Raw genomic sequence first — 21,854 nt, forward strand, 5'->3', positions numbered from 1 at the left:
TTCATTAAAAACCACAGCTTTAGCTCTATCCCTAGAGATTCTGATTCACTACATCTGGAGTCAGGCCCAGGAACCTACACTTTCAACAGTTAATTCTGAAGCAGGTGGTCTATGGACCAGAGTTTGTAAAATACTTCGGTTAAGGGATTACAACTAGTAGAGAATATCCTCTTTATAGACTTCCCTTCTTTTCATTTGAACCAGGTACCATCTGATCCAGCATCTTGATACTTGTTTAAAAACCAAGCAAGCAAGCAAGCAACCAACCAAGGAAACAAACAAAAGCCCCTACAGGAACCTGTTACACATAGAACTATAAGGATAGAAAAACATTATACGGTGGAAAAGGTGAGCAAAAATGGTCATCGGAAGGAAAGGAGGCTTCTTGTTTTTCACATTTGTTTAAAAAGTTGAAGGTAGAATCCAGAGCTAATGTAAGAGTGTTGAACAATTTAGAAATGTCCATTATTCTAAATTAGATGCCAGCAAGGTGAAAATTACAGTTCCTTGTAATTTCAAAATCTGAAATTTACATTTTTTTCTATACAAACAACAAGATAAAATATTAATTTCAAAGTGTAGAAACCCTGCCCCAACGATAGCATCAAGCTTAGGAAAAGAATATTAAAAGTGCTTCAGGCTGTAGGATTTTAAAGTGTATGAGACTCAATTACATAGGAGAGTGGTATCTTTTGACATTATAGTGAGGCTAGATCCCTGTATGAGGAGATGCATTATAAAAAAGTCTGGTGGTCCTTCTTGCAACGTCCACCGCTAAGAATTAACTCCTTAGCTCTCAAAGTCAACTTCAGGAAGTGGGGTTATTTATATTGAAATCTAAATTATTTTCCATACTTTTACTCTTTCCATAATAAAACTAAAGATTATACCTTCATAACAAGAATTGTGAAAAAGAAACACAGTATAATAGGTAAAGAACACATTTGCTGTTTTTATTGGTGCCTTGCATGGCAGTAATACTGAAAAAAGAGAATGCAAAAACAAAAAACAAAAAACAAACAAAAAACAGGTTGGTGGCAACCCACATCTTTTTTTTAAGAGTACATAAACTCCTGTTTTATTTTTATTGTGGCATGAATGGTAACATAAAACCAAAAACATGAAAATATACAACTTATATTACACTATGTGTTATGAACAAAATATAAATCTATAACTCTATGTTATATTTACATAATTATTTATTTTATTAAATTTCAAGTGAGATGGTAGGTTGCACATACTTTGTTTTAAGCTCCAGGCATTTGATTGTCTCTCTTCTACTTTTTTCCCATTTTTACTCATAAAATCCGAAATGTTAGAAGGACTAAGAGCTTTAGAGCCAGTGGAGCTGTATAAATACTGTTTTAGTGAACCAGTGACAGAAACACTGGGAAGGACAGGAATCAATCAGTAGAAAACTTAACACAACATCATCTTCAACTTGGGAAACTGATAGTTACAGGAAATTTTAAAATTAAATACTGTAAAAGCCTGTCTAAACAAAAACGTATGCCCTATAAGACAAAGAGATATCTGAACCACTTTAAGTGGGCTTCATAAATTTCCTTGCAGACCCCATAATTTTTATTTTACTATGAACTTGATAGACAAATATCTTATAAACCTGTTTGTAAATATACAGTTGTTTATTACAATTCAATAATTTACCCATTAGGATGAATGAAGATGTAATTATTTTTTGATGTTTTAAATGTGTTATATGAGATTTCCTCTAGGAACAGTAACAACTTCTGGATTAAGAAAATATCTGAAATTGGGACCACAAAATAGTTAAGGATAATTTTCTTTAAATGAATTAAGGGAAAAAGTCTACTCTGAAATCAAAGCTATGAAATAATTTCATCAAAGAAAACTCTTTTATATTTGTTCCTTATAAGAGGATTTGGTTTCAATAATAATTATGTTCTTTGGGAGGGATGTTATTCGTGGTGAACTCTTAAATGCAGATGCCAAATAAATGTTAAAAATTGACTTAACTAATTTAGGTATAAATGTACTGAAGAATAGTTTTGTGTTGTATCCAATTGCAGTAACTAGCCAGATCATGGTAACTTGTAAATGAGCAACTTCAACTTATTTTCTCCAGTGATGTTCTCTTAGATTCCTATTAAAAAATGACTATTTTTGTAGGAACTGGTTACAATAGCCATAAAATGAGAGTTCAGGCAGGATTATTCCTCAGTACCGGGAGGGGTGCACGCGTGTGCACGAGAACGAGAGAGACAGAGAGAGAGAGAGAAAGACAGAGATACATGAACAGGGAGGTAGGAAAGGATAGAGAAGGGAAATGTTATCTTCATTTCAGTTTGATCTTACTCTCATTTCCTCTCCCTTAGCTTTTTTGATCACCATGGGGCACGGAGAAAGAATACAAGGTTTTAGGATCCTTTACAAAAATGATAAACCAATCGAATGCCAAAAAGGCAATGTGTTAACACAGTAAGTTGCTATTCATAGCACCTTTTATCAAATGACTTCAGAGCACTTTAAACATCAATATGATTTTTTGTTGTTGTTGTTTTCTTTTGGGGGAAAACTAAGGCAAAGAAATTGCAATACCCAGTGAATTCTGTATCAGAATGAGAGAACAGAACACCAAGCTCTGGACTTCCTGTTTTCATCCATGCGTGGTGTAGTGTCTCTGACATAAACCTAACTAAATAAAATTAACTTCTGAATTTCAGCAGTTAAAGGTCACCATTAACAATTTCGTTTTCCCCTTCAAATAAAACAAAATAAAGAACAAACAAAGAAGACCAAACAGAAGTGTTTTGTCAATTCACTGGTAAGTGTGTTAGAATTGGTTTCAGCCTGTGATTGCCCTCAGTGGCATCTACCTGGAGCTAAAACAAAGTATTCTCGTAGCCCAAAGTCATGAAATGAAAACAAAGCATTTTTATAACGTGGTGTAAAATAAGTATCCAGCAAACGTGAGAGGTGAACCCACATAAGTCAGAAAGAATTTGTTAACAAAGACAAAGAACAAATTTTTAAAAATCTGTTTTCACATTGTACATAGTAACGATATAAAACGAGTGTCTATTTTCTTTTCCTTATCCAGAGTGCTTAAAAACAACAAATAAAAACAAAAAATTGGCTCTAGATGACTGTGGCAATTAAATAACTAAATGAGTGATGAGAGCATAAGTTAATTAAGATTGAACATGACCCTCCTATTCACTCCTTTGTATGAAACACCAGAACTTGACATTGTTGGGGCCAAATTTTTAAAAAGGAGAAAACTTATTAAAGGAGAAGTAAAATTGTGTGGGTGAATGTGTGTGGTGTGTGTGTGTGTGTGTGTGTGTATAAATATATATATATATATGAGTTGGAAGATGGAAATTTGTTTTAAATATCTAACAGCTTATTGGCTGTACTTCCAAATCAGAGGAGAATAAAATAGAGAGGGAGAAATAAATTATACATAACTTACTAATCTGGGAACAGCTGACCATTATTATTATTATTACTATTATTATTATTATTATTTTATCATCATCATCATTACAACACTAGCAAAAAGAGGCAGTTCAAATGAAAATACAGTCATCAAAAACAAACAGAAAACGAAACAAAATCTCTGACATGCAGGATATGATCAGCTCCTCCAAGCAAAACCCCAGAGCAAGTCTTTTGAGAGAGAGAAAAATAAAAAGGATTTTTTTTCTTATTTATATGTAAATCTCAAACTTTTGGGTCAGGTTGGAGCGGTGGGATAGGCAAATGATGACTGGAGTGAAAACCATAGCACATCCAAGCTACTGGTTGGAGTATTTACTGTCTGATGCTTCAGTACAAATAATGGCAATTGACTTTAAATGATTTTGCATTTATTTGTACAAGCCCTATAACTGCCTTGGCATTTGGCTGGCAAAACCTAAATAACCAGTTCTGTCACCATCACTTGTTGCTCTCTGCACATACTGTTGGAACCAAAAATTGGACTTCAGTGGATTCATCATACAGCGAGGGAAGATAAGTGGTGAGGATCACTGGGTTCAGCCAGGCTCCATTTTGTCGGGCTGCCATGACTTTTAATCAAATCCTGCTTTTTATGGTATGGGATGCACGTGGCCCACAGTTATGAAATGCAAATGGCCTCCACCTCATTTCATGGAGAGATGAAAAATACCTTATAAAATCATCAGTTCCATTTCCTGATCAGGAAAGGATGGAATGTTGAAGAAATAAGCTAATCCTGTGTTTCTGGAAAATGGCCAAATATATTCAAGGAAAACAATGATTGCTTTGCTCAAAGTTATCAATAGGAAAAACAAACATATATCATTAAGTAGCAAACATTAGTGGAACCAACTGACCAGGAAGAAGGGACATCTGGGAACAGTTTGCTAGTAGCTTCCATGTATACATGCACACCTCTATTACACAGGGCCGCTTGATCCATCCAATAATCATATTAGAAATTTAAAAATATAATTTCTGAGCCCTATCTTGGTTGTCATTTGAAGTGCAAAGTCAAGGTCAAGGTTGCTTCCAGACCAGTCACTTAGGAGGATGTGGGATTTCATCCCCAGATGTGGGTTTAACTCACAATGGTTCAATGTTATTCCTATTAGTACCATAATCACACACATACATACACACAAAAATCCAAGATCAGAAAATATTTTTTCTCTAAATTTCTTATGTCTCTCTCTCTCTCTCTTTTCACCTGAGAACAGCACCTACAGTTTCCATTTAAAAAAAAAAAAAAGTCAAATCTCACCAGCTGCTGGTATTTCAGGTTTTTCAAGGGATTGTCTAAGATATAACACTGTCCTAACTTAAGAAGGAACAGGAAAAAGGAAAGGAAAAAAAAAGAACTGGGTCAACACTTCAGTACAAATTTGGCACTTGCTCAAAGATGTAGTGTGGTGTGCAATAGGTAAAGAAAGTCCTCTACAGAAAATAATTGCTTATTTTGTGGTGGATAGCAAGGAAGTTAAAAACAGGCTCTTTTTCCCTCTTCCCCCCCATGCACAGACTTCCATCTTTAAAGTATAGAGATGGAGAAGGTGGAGAGAAGTAAAGAGAAATTCATCTTTCTTTTTTCTGTCAGGTGCATTAAAAAAAAATAAAGGAAAGGAAAGAAAAAGAAAAAGGAAAAAAACCCAGAAACCCCAAAAAACAAAACAAAACTTATTTCTTTTTTAAAAATTGTAGCACAAAACAACAAAACACATTCACAAGCCACTTGTTGGCACTGTGTACCTGAGTGAGAATTTCTAGAACATTGTAGAACAAACAGCCATAAAGTTTATTAAAAAAAAAAAAGTTGACGGGTAAGACTTCAGTGCTTGGATGTAGCAGCTGAATTACTGGCATTATTTTACCCATAGCTTATTTCAATCTCTTGTTGTTGATATTGTTGTTTGCTTGTATTTTTTTTTTTTTTTTTCCTTTCCAAGCCTTTTGAGGCTGAGGTCTATTAGTCAGCTGATGTCCCAACTATTTAAGACTAACAGTTAAAGTAACAGTCAGTGTATGAGAAAGTTAATGTGCTTGGCCACTGGTAAGGATGAACCAGCTAGGGCTTCTTTAAGTCCTAAGGTCATAACAATCTTTTGGCCCTTATCAGTTGGCTTGTCCTGCAATATGGTTTTCACTGTCACTCCCATAATCTACATCTGGATCATCCTCTTCCTCATCGAACTCATCATAAATTTCTCCATTGATGTCCTCAGCCTGTATCTCCTCTTTGATATGTGGTTCCTCTCCTTTCACACCATAAGTGCTCTGGATAACAGGCATCCCAGGCTCCGGGCTGCTGGACACGCTTGAGTGCTCCGAGGGCAGGTGAGGGGAGGGCATTCCGGCCATGGCGATGGCTCCAGGGTACACAACACCAGCAGTGGCGATGGGGATCTGTGCTTGTTGCCTGCAGAGAGGAATTCCCCCCCAAAAAAGAACCGTGGGTGAGGGGAAACTTAGATGCAGGTTTTACTAGATAACGAACTTGCTCAGTTTGTCCAATTCTGTGATGTCAATACCTTACTTCTGTATAGTGCTTTACAGATCACAAGGCATTTATATGTGTTACCTTTTGGATTCTTAAAATAATGGTTTTATTACTATCCTATTTTATGGGAAAAAGAAACCCTGAGATGCAGAAAGCTTAAGCAGAACTTGACCCCAAGTTCATTTTTCCTCCACTGTAACACCCAGCATTTTAAGAAATAATTAAAGATAATGCAATTTTCATGGAAAACCCCTAAAATATTGATAGTTCTCAAAATAAAAACTTATTGCTCAGAACTGACCCGTATCACATTGTCCACCTGGTCCCTGCAATAGTTGGGGGGATAGGAAGCAGGCCAGCCTCATGGGTGTACAGCTCTGCAGCTATACAAGGCCCTTTGCTTGGAACGACCCTATGCTTGGTTTAAAGTTCTGTTGCCGCAGTCTTAAAATCCTAAACTTTTTAACAGGAGCCCCACATTTTCACTGCACTGGGCTCTACAAATTATGTAGCTGGTCCTTGTGGGAAGGGATTAATAGATGATGTTCAGTTATGCCTTCTTTCATTCATTCATATGTTTACTATTTCCTCAGTGTTGGGTTTCATGCTCAGCTTTGCGAAGAGTCAGGCACTGGGATATAAATCAGAGGCCACTGGACAGAGCAGGCAGGCTCTTTCCAGGGAGGACAGGGCAGACTTTAAAAGTTTTTTTTTCTAAGGTATCCTCTGGCCATTTTCAGAATAGTATTTTATTATTCTAAGTATCTCTCCGGAATCTTACTGACTTCTGTTCTAGATATGAACATCTTTATTTCTGTGCTGAGAAAATTCTGCAGAAGCCATGAAGTTGCAGGCAGCATAATAGGACATCATAGACAGCCTTGCCATAGGAAGCAGGGTAAAACCTCCTGAGAGCTACATTCTTAATTCAGAAGAAAGCTCTCCCATTCACAACACCGTTGTGCTCTAAATAGAGTCACCACTACGAGATCTACAAAGGTCACGGTGTGCCTTGATAGCACCCAAGTCCCTCTATATTCAAAAGCAAACACTTCTGTTGAAATCATTTTTGTGTTGTATTATCTCAACAAAGATGTTGTGGAACTTGTCAATGTGAAGCCCTGGAAGCAATGAAAATCAACAAGGGAAAGAACCCACGATACTTCTCCGTTTTCAATAGTGAACTTCAGAACTATTTACTTTCAGATATTTTATTTTTAAGCCCGTTGTTAGGAGAGTTCATGCTAGAGCCATTGTTCTAGGCGCTTGGAGTCACTTCGTATGGAGGTATTCTTTGTCAGGAGCACGTGGGGGACAGTCAGGATCTTTTTCAAAATGCTGCCTCGCAACCAAACAACTATGTTTCACATCCCATTACATATAGCAAGAAGCATTCTCTATGAAAAAAAAAAGACAGAAAGGCCCATACCCAACATTGAAGTATTGTCGCATTTCCTGCCGCCTGTTCCGCATGATTGCCTTGTATTCACCAATGCGCAGCTTTTTGCCATCCACGAGGCAGGTGCGCTTTGGCCTGGGCTTGTATTTGTAGTCGGGGTACTTCTCCAGGTGCTGCTTGCTGAGACGGGCTTGCTCTTCATAATATGGCTGTTTCTCTAGGTTTGTCATAGCTTTCCAGCGAGATCCTGGGAGAAAAAGAAGGTTGAGATACCAATTTGCACAGCTGCTCAGGTTCCTAAAAAGGTAGAACTGAGAACAAGAAAATCTAAAGTAAAAATGTTGGCCCAAACCCAGAAAGACATAAAAATACGATTGATTAGCAAACTACGACTCAAGAGATGAGATCCCATGAGAACAGAGGTGTTGGTGGCTGTGTCCACAATGAAACTGTGTATCCAAAGATACAAACACGGAGCAATCTATTTTTTTTTTTATTTTTCTTGCTGGAATTAATAATTTAGCCAACTGAGTATATCATATATTTAAAAGCTCATGGATAACTTAAAGAATATACCTTTCATTTCCATGGTACATCATGATATAGTTCAACTGTGAACTAAAAAGCTATGCAAAAATGTATTACACATTTTCAATCTGTGGCTAATTATCTAGTTATGGAGTAGTTTTACATGGGGGCACATTACTTACTACAAGGGTTTCTAACATATGTTATATACAATTCTCCTCAAAATGTTTAAGTCTGCTTTCATGAATGATTGCATTTAAAAATTCATTTCATTAAAACTTTAATTACAAAAAATATATATTAATGAACATGCACTCAGTAACTACTGTGTGCTCGATACTGTGCTAAAAACTTTATGTGTCTCATTTTTACCTTTCACTGTAATCCTGTAAGGTAGTTATTAACATTTATACCTACTTCCATAGATGAGAAAATTGAAGTTCAAATAGATGAAGTAACTTACCCAAGGTCACACAACTATTTTTTTTTTTTTAATTTTTATTTATTTATGATAGTTACAGAGAGAAAGAGAGGCAGAGACACAGGCAGAGGGAGAAGCAGGCTCCATGCACCGGGAGCCCGACGTGGGACTCGATCCCGGGTCTCCAGGATCGTGCCCTGGGCCAAAGGCAGGCGCCAAACCGCTGTGCCACTCAGGGATCCCTGGTCACACAACTATTAAACTGCTAACCTGAGACTCAAACTCGGGTTCGATGTAATTGAAAGTATGCTACAATGTATGTTTTTACATACCTAGACCCACCTATCTCTGATCTAGCAGAGGTCAGAATTACAACAATAAGTATGTATGGGGTCAGATTTTTCTCTTAATAAAACACTTTCAATACTTTCAATAATATATAAAGATGTAATTTCTTGTGACATAGTGTGCATTAATAATATCAATCCCAATTGATTTTCCCCTTCTTTTTATTTTTGACTTAGGTTTGAATTCAACTAGGATTGAAAAAAATGTTCGAAGCTTAATTAAAAATGTTTATGCTCATTCTCAATATAAATGTAATTTAAAGCTTTGATTCTATGACTGTGGCTATGTATAGTAGTAAAAGTAGTAGTGGTAATAATGTTTCTTAAGCATGTGAGGAGAATCTATTTTCAGATGAAGTGTGTTTATCAGTAAGTAATCAGCTCAACTCTGCTCAAATGCACAAAGACCAAAATAACTGGAATTGGGAGTTCCCTACCAAATGTGTTCTGGTAGGGAAGTCTTTACTTGCCTTCCAAAGTTATCTAAGCAAGATCTTAAGGCTTTTGAATGGGTTCATTATTCAACCATAATTCCATTATCTCAAATTCAAATAGCTTACTGATAAACAGTTCTTCCCTAAAAGTTCTGACAATTCCTCAACATGTACTGTTATATGTATTAAAGAAATATGGTAAATAAGGGACGATACTCTTCCCTTAGAATTCTTTCCTATTGGAACAGATGTTGCCTGGGTGGATATATCCATGGAGGTATTAACAAAAATTTATAAACAGATTTTTTTCCAATATAGACAGCCATTATAGTTTATTCTATTTACTACAGAAATCCAGATTATGGTTCAAATAATAGAGTTTATGTTTCCATTCCTTTCTCCAACTTGTGTTTAAATAGCCACATCCAATAATCTGTAGGTAAAATCTCAAACTCTATATTGCCCAACATTATTCGCTAGAGGTGCTGGAAACCATTATGTTATTCTCAGGGCAAATACAAATACAGGTAAAGCTATAATACTATTGTACTAGAATGAATTCTTTTTGGGAAGTTTCTTACAAGTATGTACAATAGGATTTTAAACCTCAGATCAGGGAGTGCCAAAGTGAGCTTACCAGAAATAATTTACTTAAGAATCAAAGCAATACACTGAAAGATGGACCTATAATGGTTGACTTTAAAATGTCCTAGCTTTATTATTAGACAGAACAAAGAAACTAGCATTCTCATTTAGAATAGGATTTGCTAGGGGTTCTTCTCTAAGTTTAAATGTTCTATAAGCTCAAAAAGAATACATTTCTTTAAGGAGAGGGATTGTTTATGCCTCATAGTACCTGCCTCAGAATGTTATAACTCTTTTTAGATTTCCTACTATGTGCATCACGCTGTATTAATTATTGGATATGCAGTGGTGAATCATCATGTTCCTTATCTTCTTGAGGCTCATATTCCAGTGGAGAGAAAATACATTAAGCAGCTAATTAAAAAATTTATTATTTTAATTACAATTGTGGAAAGTACAGGAAGCTATAAGACCATGATAAGAAGTTGAGATCAATCTTTTGTGGGTCAGGAAGGCTTTGCTGTGACTCCTTTAGGAATCAGCCAGGAAGAGCCTTCTGTGGAGGAAGAACAGAATGGTCAAGTGGAAAGAGGGATTAGAGGAACTTAAAGAAAGTTGATCTGGCTGAAATGCATAGGAAAATATATATGTATATACACGCATACACACATATATATGGTAAATAAAAGATATATATTTATATAAAGATAAAATAAAGATACATATACAATAAAGATGTGTAAATTCTCAAATTGGCTCCTAAATCTAGAATGAACTGGTATCACAAAATATTTAGACATTTGATAATGTAATTTCCCTGGAAGTATCACTGAATCCTAAATTACATTTTAAAAGCTGGCCATCTCATGGTTATGTCTTTTTAAAATGGAGAATTAAGTAGCCTACGCACTGTCTGTGGTTGGCAAAATGGCTAACTCTTCTGTTTTATGACAGTGCAGAACAAATAGTGTTTTGATTTGGTGGCAAATGCAGTTTTCATTTTTTAAAGATTTTATTTATTTGACAGAGGGGGAGAGAGAGAGAGAGAGAGAGAGAGAGAAAACACAAGCAGGGGGAGGGGCAGCGGGAGACAGAGAAGCAGGCTTCCCACTGAGCAAGGAGCCGGAGGTGGAGCTTGATCCCAGGACCCTGGGATCATGACCTGAGCTGAAGGAAGATGCTTTACGGACTGAGCCACCCAAGCGCCCCCAGTTTTCATTTTTTAGTAATGACTCTTGAACAGGGTCAACCAAAGGACAGGTTTGGTTTTGGTTTTAATGGCTTTGTAGGTACCACATCCAGTGTATATAGCTACGATGTGAACCCAGGGACACTCTGGATATGCCTTCTAGGTCTCTCCAAAAGAGATGAAAACATCTACTTGATTTGGGCGTGGCTGGTTGCTTACCCTGGACCACATATAGGGAGAAAGCTCACTGCGTATTTCAAAAGACTGGCCTTTTACAATGGAAAAATGCAGAAGGACATTTGGGTATTTCTCCTGATGATAAAGAGGAATATTTAATAAAAAAAATCTGATATTCAAAATAAGAACAACAACAACAAAAACAGTCTTGAAAGTACTCTTTTCCTTTCTAAATCTGGCAATACAATAAAAATGAAGTTTGAGCTGAGCAGCATTGTCATCTCCATGGGGTCTGTAATGAATTTGCACATTTTACTCCAACTACTGTATATCTAATCAGAAAAAGATGTCCCCCATCCCCTGATCTAGCGCCAAACAGTAAAAGGTGATTCCTTATGTTAACAATTTCAGCAGAATGGCTTATTAAAACCAGATTTTAGGGTATTATAAAATGCTTAGAAGCCCTTTAAAATGTCAACTAGGATCCCCAGAGACTACGTAAAATGTCAACCCAGCTCAAGCGCCGGTTTTAAGCAGAATGAATTAGCAGCATGCTGTCGGAGGCTGTTATCCAAAACAATCAGTAAAGAGGAAAACATCAAGCTTTCTTTGTACTTTTATAAGAAATGGGCCAGTTAGAATGATCTTGTGGATATTTGAAGATCACTTATTTATTTGAAGCAATGACCAAATATTGAGGTCCCAAACCTCAGGTCCCACCTCTGTAGTTTTTTTCCTGCTATATCTTCAATGAACACAATTCTATGGAAAAGTCTAAAATTAGGCAGCACTTTTTTTCATGTAGTCCATTATGTTGTAATCATACGGTCATTCTAATATTCTTGTCTTCAACCCAGAAAGAAATTCTTGCAGTTAGTCACATGTCTCCTCTAAAATCTTTTGCTGCATTTCCTAAAGTATTTCATATCATCAAAACTGTTATTTCTCTTTTACTTAGGATAAAGTTTTAAGCAGTGATTATCACTTTTCCAGTATTTAGACAAAAGTACTGAATGATATAAAGATAGTTTAAACAATCTTAGTATTTAGTTTTCTCATTTTGACATTTTGGGATTTCTAATTTTGTGATAATGGATACATTAAAATTTATGCTTACATAAAATATTTTATTCTTTTCTAGACTTTTCCCAAATGGAACAGGTGTGACATCTTTTAAAAAATGGGAAATTTCATATGGAAGGTAGGATATGGTCATAAAAAGGAAAAATAGATTAGAGATTTTAGAGATGTAAAAAATGTCCATTTCCTTTATCCGTAAATGTTCACATTTTCTAAGCTTCACATACTCTTATCTTTTGCAATCATATTAATCTAAAGATCTCAAAATCATTTTAGATGAAAATTGAGACATAAATTTAAGTGGTTAATGGTCTTTATTTTCTTGGTTGTTTTGATCTCATTACAAATGTACACTGTGGACTGAGTGGCATCTATTCCCCCAGAGTAATATGAGAATTTGAGAATATGGGAGCATAAAAACACATGTGTATGTTTAGTAACTACTTTTAGATGATCAGTTAATGTAAAGGGATAAAAGAAACACCATACTTGCATTAAATACATGTAATTCCAAGTGCATTATGGATTCTAATAAAGCTTTAGTTAACTTAGAGAAATGTTACTTATTTGTTGAAGCCCAAATTTGGAGTTAGGTGTTCATATTCTATTTTTGTTGTTTAGCTCTTAGAAGTCAGAGAGTAAGTTAGGTTATCCAGTAGCTGGCCATCACACCATCTGAAGATGAAGAAGATGAAGATGATGATGATGTCAAGTGAACAGCACAAAGGAAATGGAATTTTCCCTTCCTCTATCTGGGACATAAACTGGTATACAGTAGGCCTCTTTATAATCATTACCCTTACCTCTCACCCATCTTTTCTGTATGCTTCAGTGTCTATGTATGTAAGGCAAATAGTGAAGTATAAATTAAAAATTGCACCACATGCTACATCCTCTTGTGTCCTGACAATCTAAACTGATTTTCAATTCTAGTCCCGGAACAATCATCACCTATACCTCCATCCCTACCACGTGAAGAATACTATAATCCAAAGGAAAAAAATAAATATAGTCAATACCATTATCAAGTGGCTCACAGGAAAATAACTTTTTCTTAGTCTTAGCACAAAATATTTCTAGATTTTAAAGGAGAGAAAATATTACAAAAATAAGTATAGAGACACACAACTAAATTAGCTAAAAAAACAAACAAAACTAGGCCTATTTCTCAACACACATAAAATATCTGTCATCAGAAGAAAAGCCTCAATTAATGGTGCTTATTTTTTAGATAAGCAGATCACATGAACTGCCTGGCCTCCAAAGCCAGTACCTTTCAACAGCTGCAGAAAGCAGAGCTGTACATTTATTCCATACATCACATAACCATTAGTATGTTTCTTACCCAATATCTTGCTGATGTTGGAGTTGTGCATGTCAGGAAAGGCTTGAAGGATTTTCCTTCGTTCATCTTTAGCCCACACCATGAAGGCATTCATTGGACGTTTTATGTGGGGTTCATTGCTACCACGCCCTCTGGATTCTCTATAAATTCTTGATTCTGAGACTCCAGCACTTCCTAAAAATAGGGAACATTGCTTTGTATGAGTGTTAAGACTTGGTAATTCTCTCCTTTGTATTGTTATTGAATATTTGTCTAGTGAAATATGTATTCAAGTCTGTTAAAATATAAACATAAAAAGTACATCTGATAAGAGTACTTTTGGTTCTTGAGACAGAATGCTTGTTTATGAAGTTTTTATGATAAGCCCTATAGTGGCAATTGTCAGATCTGCATTTTTAATCCATTTCTAATATATTTTTCCTTTTATTCAATGGATTATGGACTGTGTCACCATCAATTTTTAAGAGGACACAAGAAACTTGAATATGTAATCTTTGACGCAAATTGGAAAGAGAATAGTTGGGGCATACCAATAGGCATTCTGGTACCATAGAAATATTAAATAGATGAAGGATTTCATAAAATTGTGAAACGCTAATCTGTTTGGCATGATGGATGACCACAGGTAAGGATATATCTCTGCTACCTAAAGACAGCCAGAACAGTAGCCATGTCCATTTTCTCTCCTGAAGTAACATAAACAAAAATGCTGCTGAATAAAAATTTGAGGTTAAAATGCAATATAGAAATTCTTCTGTAACGTGTTTGGCTTTTCCTGGCAATTTTGTGCTAATAAATGCATGAACTATGCTGACACATTAATGATAGCCTACTCCCCAGAAGGTATCTAAAAATGGTAGGGAAAAAAAAAAAAAAAAAAGAACAGTTACACTACTATGGTTTCCTAAGAAGTTCACAGCCTCATATTTAGGGGAAACAAATAATATATTTATTTCCCTGAATTTTCTCCCTAGTGTCTAAAGTTATGCAAAGGGACCCACTGTAAGTTCCATTCTGGTTTGCAAGACTCATGATGATAAAACATGACCAAGAGCCACAGTGGAACCCTTGGGAGCTTCCTTCGCCCCTCTAGGCTTCACGTGACTTTGTGAATAGTTTCACCAGAGTAAACAGCTTCCAGAGATACCTGAGTTTAGGCAAAGAAGACCAAGAGGAGCAGCGAGAAACACAGAACTGTGATACTAAGTTTTCCAGGGGTGTCATAAGGAAATATGGAAGAGGTGTATTCTTTTGGTAGCATATAAAATTTTGAAACAATTTGGGATTTCTAGAGGTTGTATCATTAATAAAAGTGCTGCTTTTTCTTTCTTCCCTCATATCTCTCTTCCTGTCTTTTCTCAATTAGAAGGAATGGGAATCAACCAAAATAACCTGGACCTAAAGACCTCTAGAGCAGCAAACAAGAACACGGCATACCTGTTGGTGGAGTTTCACATTATTTCTCATTCATAGTATGCTCTTTGGTCTGATGAAGATTGGAAAATATTTGCATACAAGCATGACTGAATTTAACAAATAACAGCAACAAAATCTTGATGTTTTAATGCTGATTACTATGGGTATATTTTATCATGCTAATACAACTTAAAATTTATGAAATGTGTTATTACCGGTAATTGTCTTTTTATTGACAAAAATGAGTGCTAATATATGGCAACATCTTTCTAGAATGAGGTTGTAACTAGCAAATGATCATTTGCACATCTGCTTTTTCTTGTTCTTACACCTTACAGCAACATAAGCAATAAAATGAACATTAGGCAACTTCATCAAAGCTAAACAAGCTCTTTATGTGTACTTAGGCCAGGTTTATCTTAGCCAAGTGAGGAAGAAGATAGAAGTAAATGTTTGGATCCAACAGGCCAGGAAAACACTGACTTTTGTTGGATATCCAACTGAATAAAATTCAGTTTTGATAAAATTATCTGGCTAAATGCTCAAATTTGGCTAGCCTCTTGGCTAGGACAGAACTGGACTTAAAAGCGGAATTGGCCCAAGGCACAGAATAGACAACTATGTATTCTGGGGAATTCAAGGCAATCTCTGCCCTAAAGTATGCTTCCTAATGGTTTGCTCTGGTGCAGTCTTTTCTATATGCAGGGAACTCTCTACAATAGTAACAAATTTGAGGACAGTGCTCTCAAAATGCCTGTACAGCACTTGACACTAGAGGGAAGTTCCCAGGAATAGTGCTTTCTTCTTTTTCTCTCTTTGCTGTGTTATTAAAATTAGAGTGTCAATTTAATTGGTTGTCATTGGGGATGTTTAGGAGGTTCAGAAATGATGCAGACAACAGAACTCTCGAGGCATGTAAAGAAAGCATGAGGCTGTGAACTGGCATTTTAGTTGGGTTATAAAGGGGAGGGAGGACACTTGATTGTATAGTAGACAGTGTAAGAGTGAAGGGTTCCAAAATGCAAATGTATATATATACATATATATACATCCTGAAAATGTCCATTTAGTGTTGGATTTTGGTCAGAGTTTGACAAATTAAAGCTTGAAAAGAGTATCTAAGAGTATTTGCTTCAGAATCATGCCATCTTGAATCCAAGACCTGCCTCTAGTACTTACAGCCCTGTTATCTTGGAGAAAAATGATTCAAAACTCCCAGGGGTTAATCTCTTTGTTTGTAATAGTATTTATCTCACAGGTTGTGCTAGAAATTAATGAGATGATTTATGCAAAGCACTCAGCAGATTGCTTGGCACGTGGGAACTGCTCAGTACATGTGAGCACTTATTGTAATGATCAGGTAAAGGTGGCTATCATATATACTTTTTAGTAGTTTTAACTGGCACTAAATTGACACTTCTGCACACTATTGGAATATATATGAACAATTTTCACAAACCATCAGAATCTCCACTCATGTTGAAATCCATCATGGCATGGCTAAATTTTCCTTCTTCATTCTGTTTAACTGCCAGTTGCTGAGTCAGACTCTCCAGTGTTGTTTTTTCCTTAAAAAAAGAAATTTATAATGAGAGCTCAATCTGGAAATTATAATTATTCAAAGACATTTTTTTCTTGGGCCATATATAATACATTAGCTTCTGGGAGGGACAGAATGTTGATTTATTCACCTTTGCACATTCAGCACATTATGCTGAGGTAATTGAAGCAAATGATCAGCAGGGTTTCTGAAGGAATTCTGATTCTTAGAATCCCCAGTACAGTCTTGGCATTTGGGTTTGGTACGCCTAAGGGGTATATATGCTGGGATCCTTGGAGACAATCTTCCTAAATCATAAAATGTGCAGAGAAATTTCATGAAAGCAACCTGTTTTACAACATTTGGAATGCCTTTAATTTTAGCCAGACAGTAGAAGTATAGGAGTGGCATGGGGCCCAGAGAAAGTCTTCCAATAGTCAGGTGACCAACTGATAGAAACATAATTCATAGTAGTGCCCTCTGGTTGCCACCTCCCTAAATGCCATCTGCATTCCTCATGCAAGGGTAATGAAGACGTTTAAATATTCATTGCTAATTGCTTGTCAAGTCTCTGTACATTCGATGTGAGTGCCTGCTACTTGGACCACAATTTGATTTGGATTGCTAAGCCAAAATATTGAGTTGGCGAATTATTTGAGATACAAATACACCAAAATTAGATCTGCAAAGACATCAAGTCATTTAAAAGCATGCAGTGTATCATTTGAATTCATGGAGAATATGGCATTACAAACTAAATTATTTTCAAGGAAAATATAACACCCAATTTAAACCACATGAGATATTAAACTATTTCCAATTAAGTAATTGGGTGATTTTATGACAAGAAAAAGCATACAATGAAAGGTTTACAGCTTTTTCTAACACTTTCCATCATGGCTCTGAGGATGACTTGGTTCCAAAATAGTTTTAAGAAAAGCATCTATTGGATTTCATAAAATTTTCTCAAGTTGTTTTATAATCATTTACTTCATTTTCTGAGGAACACCATCATGAACTGTACAAATGAACCACATATACTGCAGGATAGCTATTGACACAATAAAATGTTCACAGAAAATAATCAACTATTTAAGATAATTGTATTACAGGTAAAGGGCCCAATTAATGTTCCCACCAAGAACCATTAGGGTATTGATATTCTTAATATAGTACATGCTTTATTTCTGCAAAATCTTTGTCAGTATTACAATTGTATGTACTAGATAAAAAATTCTCTCAATTTAGTGGCTTTGGAGCTCCTATTCATCAAAGTCTGTACATGATTTAGTAAAAAAATATTTAATTGTCAATTAGTATAAAACACAGCAGGGAAATTTGAAACAAAATAGTTGATATCAACTCTTGTTCTACAGGATTACATAGTACTAAGCTGAAATAAATTACATATTTAAAAATGTAGGATATGATTCAATTAGTTTGTGTGAAATTGATATTTTCAGCTGCTTTATATGCTCTGGATTTCTTTTCCTGAGAGAGTCTGCTGTATATATTCAGCTGAGAACAGGAGCATCAAGGACACCAGCTTAACAGACTCTTTATAGTAAATGTAGCTGTTAAAATAGAAGACAGTTACATTAAAAATAAACAAAAAACCACACATTCCATCAACATGATATGATAGTCTCCAGTCAATGAAGACTTAACTATTTTTGGGGGAATGTTCTAGGTATGGATTGCCTCTCAGGTTTTGATTTGTGTATAAGGCAATAATGCTATATATTTTAGAGAGAGTTTTCCATTCTGAAGCAGTCTTTTCAGAAGAAAAAGCAAAATGAAGGCAATTGGAGTAGAAAGAGGACAAGATGTTGAGTGACCTCTAAGGTTCTGAGTTCAGCTGTATGAATCTAGTGCCATCTTACCAAGAGGCTAAAATTAGCAAATGAGGTCAGGAAACTAACCATGAGTTTTTACAGTAAGTAACCTCCAATTATCTACCCCTAAGGTACACAGTATAATAAAATTATTTAATTAATTACCCAAAATGGAATTGACAATACTTCCCAAGAGTCTATGGGTGGGAGACAGCGGAAGTCAACAGGGTAAGCTGCACTGTTTTTGTGATCCTTTGCAGAGCTGATTCTCAGATACGTGAACAGGGAAATGGGATGTGACTGAAGGAATTAGAGGGTTTGTGGTGTGTGCCTTTAATTAAAACATCTTACAACAGCATGTAAATAAAAATGGTAACATTGGCACATTTTAAAAACCCTTGAGGACAATAAATTCAGAAGATCAGAAGGAATTGAGGTAAGGGGGCTATACTAAAACCTAAGTGGTTATATGGTAAATATACAGTATATAAAAATACAATGGTCCTGTGGCAAATAATTACCATATAATCTCATATTAATATTGATTTTATAGCAAATAAAAGTGTATATTTAGTTCTTATGTACAGGGGTATATATAAATCTTTATGTGGATAGGAGTTTAGATAATATACTGAAACATCATAAGAATGAGTTGAATTTAAAAATAGTTCTCAAAACTTTAAATTCAATCTATTTAGGTATATAGGAGGAGAAAAAAATCAGCCAAATGTTATAAAGCATGAATGCTGGTACCTTGAGAAGATTCCTCTGATACTACTCCTTCCAGTTCCACCATCCCTGGCTGTCCCCTTCCCCAAAAAGTCCACTTATGCACTATCATGTCTAAAATTCAACCACTGAAGATTCTGTTCCTTGGATTAAATCTTTACTGAAAGCCTCTTTCCAAATGTGCCAACATTACTAAAAAAAGGTAATATTTTGATTCTCAAAGCTCCTATAATTAAATTAACCTTTTCTAAATAGAGGTACCTGAGGGCGCCTAGGTTGTTCAATGGATTAAGTGTCCAACTCTTGATATCAGCTCACATCATGATCTAAGGGTTGTGAGATGGAGCTCTGCCTGCATAGGGCTCTGCACTAGCCTTAGAGCCTGCTTGAGATTCTCTCTCTCTTTCTTCCTCTACCCCTCCTCTCTTATCCCTCCCCTCTTAATGAATGAATGAATGAATGAATGAATAGAGGCAGCAGAAGCAAAATGAGTGCAGTTTGATATCAGATAGAAAGGGGGTACATGGGAAGATGCTGAAAATGGGAAACACTTAAGAAACTGAATTTGGGGAAGCAGATAAAATGCTGATGGGCACAAGTGATAGTTTTTTTTTTTTTTTTTACCAATTTAGAATCTTAGTCACATCTGGCTCCAATAAAAAATACATTTTAAGAATTTGTACAGAAAGAGAACACCTTATGCCCCCACTTTAAGATCACTGTTCTTCAGCACAAATCCCATATAGCATTTTTACTTTACTGCTCTTCAATACTATCCAAATGCTGATCTGAAACTGGCAGAATCACTGATTTTCTCTCCTCTACCATTTTTCTATCATAAATAAAACAAAAATAAAACCAATATAGGCACATTCAAAGAAATTATTGCTAAAACTCTGAAATGCTCTGAGTAACCTCAGAGTAGAGGGTACAAACATTTTAATTACTACAAAGTAGTCAAAGTGAAAGAGTCTTCATAATTTATAAATAAGGATCAAAAAGATTACCTGTACGCTTTCTCTCTTGAATACAAATTAGCAATCGGATAACAATAAGATTTCCTTTAGAATGAGGACTCCTACCTGGCTAATCAAATCTTATACAATACTGTAGGTTATTGAGATCAAGGGGTAATGTTAGGTTAAGTCTATTTTTACTTGACAAATCTTCTGGTCCTATGTCAACTGGAACTAGGATCCAAATGGGTTGTATCTCATCTACAGAAGAAAACAATGTCTTAGATCATACATATCTTGGGGGTCAAAAAATGATTCTAAAACCCAGCGTTTAAAGAAGTATTATTACTGTGCTAATATTCACATAGGCAATTTGGCAGCTGGTCTTAGGCTCTGGGGCTTATTCAGTTGATTTGAAAACAACACATGTATTGTTTGTGCATGACACCAAGCTATGGTGGAAATCAACAAGGAAAGCCAAGAAATATCTAGAGATGTAAGCAATGAGTTGATTAGAAGTAGTCAGTAAAGATCTGTACATTCTGAATGGATGGCAAAAGACCATAAGAATTAATGAGAAGAGGATATATTTGAAAATATAGAAAATGACCCGTAAGGAAATAATGGGTTTGGGGATCAGAAAAATCCTTAACCAAACTCTGTTATATGTATTAGCTATGTTACTTTAGACAATTATCCTCCCTGAGTCCCAGAATCCTAGTTTGTAAATGGGGTTTAAATATAGTGATAGATTCTCATCAACTTAAAAAAAAATCAAGATATCTATGCTTTTAATATCAGGGGAAAAAGGCAATGAGGGAAATTGAAAAAGTAAAGATTCTTCCTAACATATATGAATTACAGGAATAGTTAGCTCAATCTCAGTGTTAAATAACTTGCCATGGTTATGACCTTTTTTCCCCTATGGCTAGAGTAGTGAACAAATATGCATTCAAAAGGAGAATTTTGCTAACAACTCCAAAAATTGTTGAGATATTTTTTTCATTTCTCTTATCTGTCATCTACAACAATGTATTTAATCTTTTCATTTTCCATTTGATGTCCAGCATGATGGTTTACAGGTCTAGTACATACTTAAATTGAAAACTTCTCCTATTCCATTACTTCAACATATACAGAAAATAACTAAAAATTCACTGTTTATAAAGGTTCAAGCGAACATCCTGTGTTGATACTTCATAGAGCAGACAAAACAAAATAAAACAAAAAACACACAAAAACTCTGTTTTAGAGGAGGTAGATATTTCCTTAGTTACCTAATCCCAGATTAAACAATGCACAAGGAAATGGTTCCTCTGTTACTCCTTGAAATTGGGATCCGTGTAAGTGATGAGCTTTGCTCCCCAGCAGACACATATACACAAAGAGAGATGGGCTGTGGATCAGCTATCATAATGGACATCCCTGAAATAAAGCTCACAAAGCTATAAAACTCATAAAAAGCACATGCATGAAATGACAGAATAGAGTGTGACTGTCAAATGTTGACTCAGTAACAGTTAAACCCCTTCTGGCTGTACTTTTTTATGGTCTACTTCTATACTAATGACACGGGAGGAAGAATGAAACAAAAAAGGTTTTTAACCCTCCAATTATGTGAACCTCACAGACCACCAAAGAAGATGAAAGATTATTTATAATGTCATAATGATTTATCAGTTGGATATTTTTCTCATCAGCATAAGCAAAATACAAAGAAATAATGCATATGTCTATCCCCTCAACTTCTTGGTTCCACCCTTGCTTATTGAGAATGCCATTTTCTAAAAAATAACCATCCACTTACATAATATAACAGCACAAATAGGAGAAAAGGCTTTCTTGTAAATTGTATATAAATTATATACAAATATATTTTCTCTCTCT

At 35.5% G+C, this 21,854-nt stretch overlaps 1 protein-coding gene across 23 annotated transcripts in view; it reads right to left on the reverse strand.

Moving 5' to 3' along the window:
• Window positions 1–932: 932 nt before the first annotated feature.
• Window positions 933–21,854, reverse strand: part of SOX5 (SRY-box transcription factor 5) — a 997,462-nt gene continuing 976,540 nt past the window's right edge. For all 23 annotated transcript variants that reach the window (XM_038577063.1, XM_038577060.1, XM_038577061.1 and 20 more), the window contains 4 exons: window positions 16,367–16,475; window positions 13,492–13,665; window positions 7,416–7,632; window positions 933–5,905 (listed from right to left, as the gene is read on the reverse strand). In XM_038577063.1, the coding sequence (XP_038432991.1) occupies window positions 5,602–5,905; window positions 7,416–7,632; window positions 13,492–13,665; window positions 16,367–16,475 (804 nt within the window). In that variant the 3' untranslated portion in view covers window positions 933–5,601. The remainder of the gene's footprint in view (window positions 5,906–7,415; window positions 7,633–13,491; window positions 13,666–16,366; window positions 16,476–21,854) is intronic.

The sequence above is a fragment of the Canis lupus genome, chromosome 27 (assembly GCF_011100685.1).
Source record: "Canis lupus familiaris isolate Mischka breed German Shepherd chromosome 27, alternate assembly UU_Cfam_GSD_1.0, whole genome shotgun sequence".
NCBI lineage: Eukaryota > Metazoa > Chordata > Mammalia > Carnivora > Canidae > Canis > Canis lupus.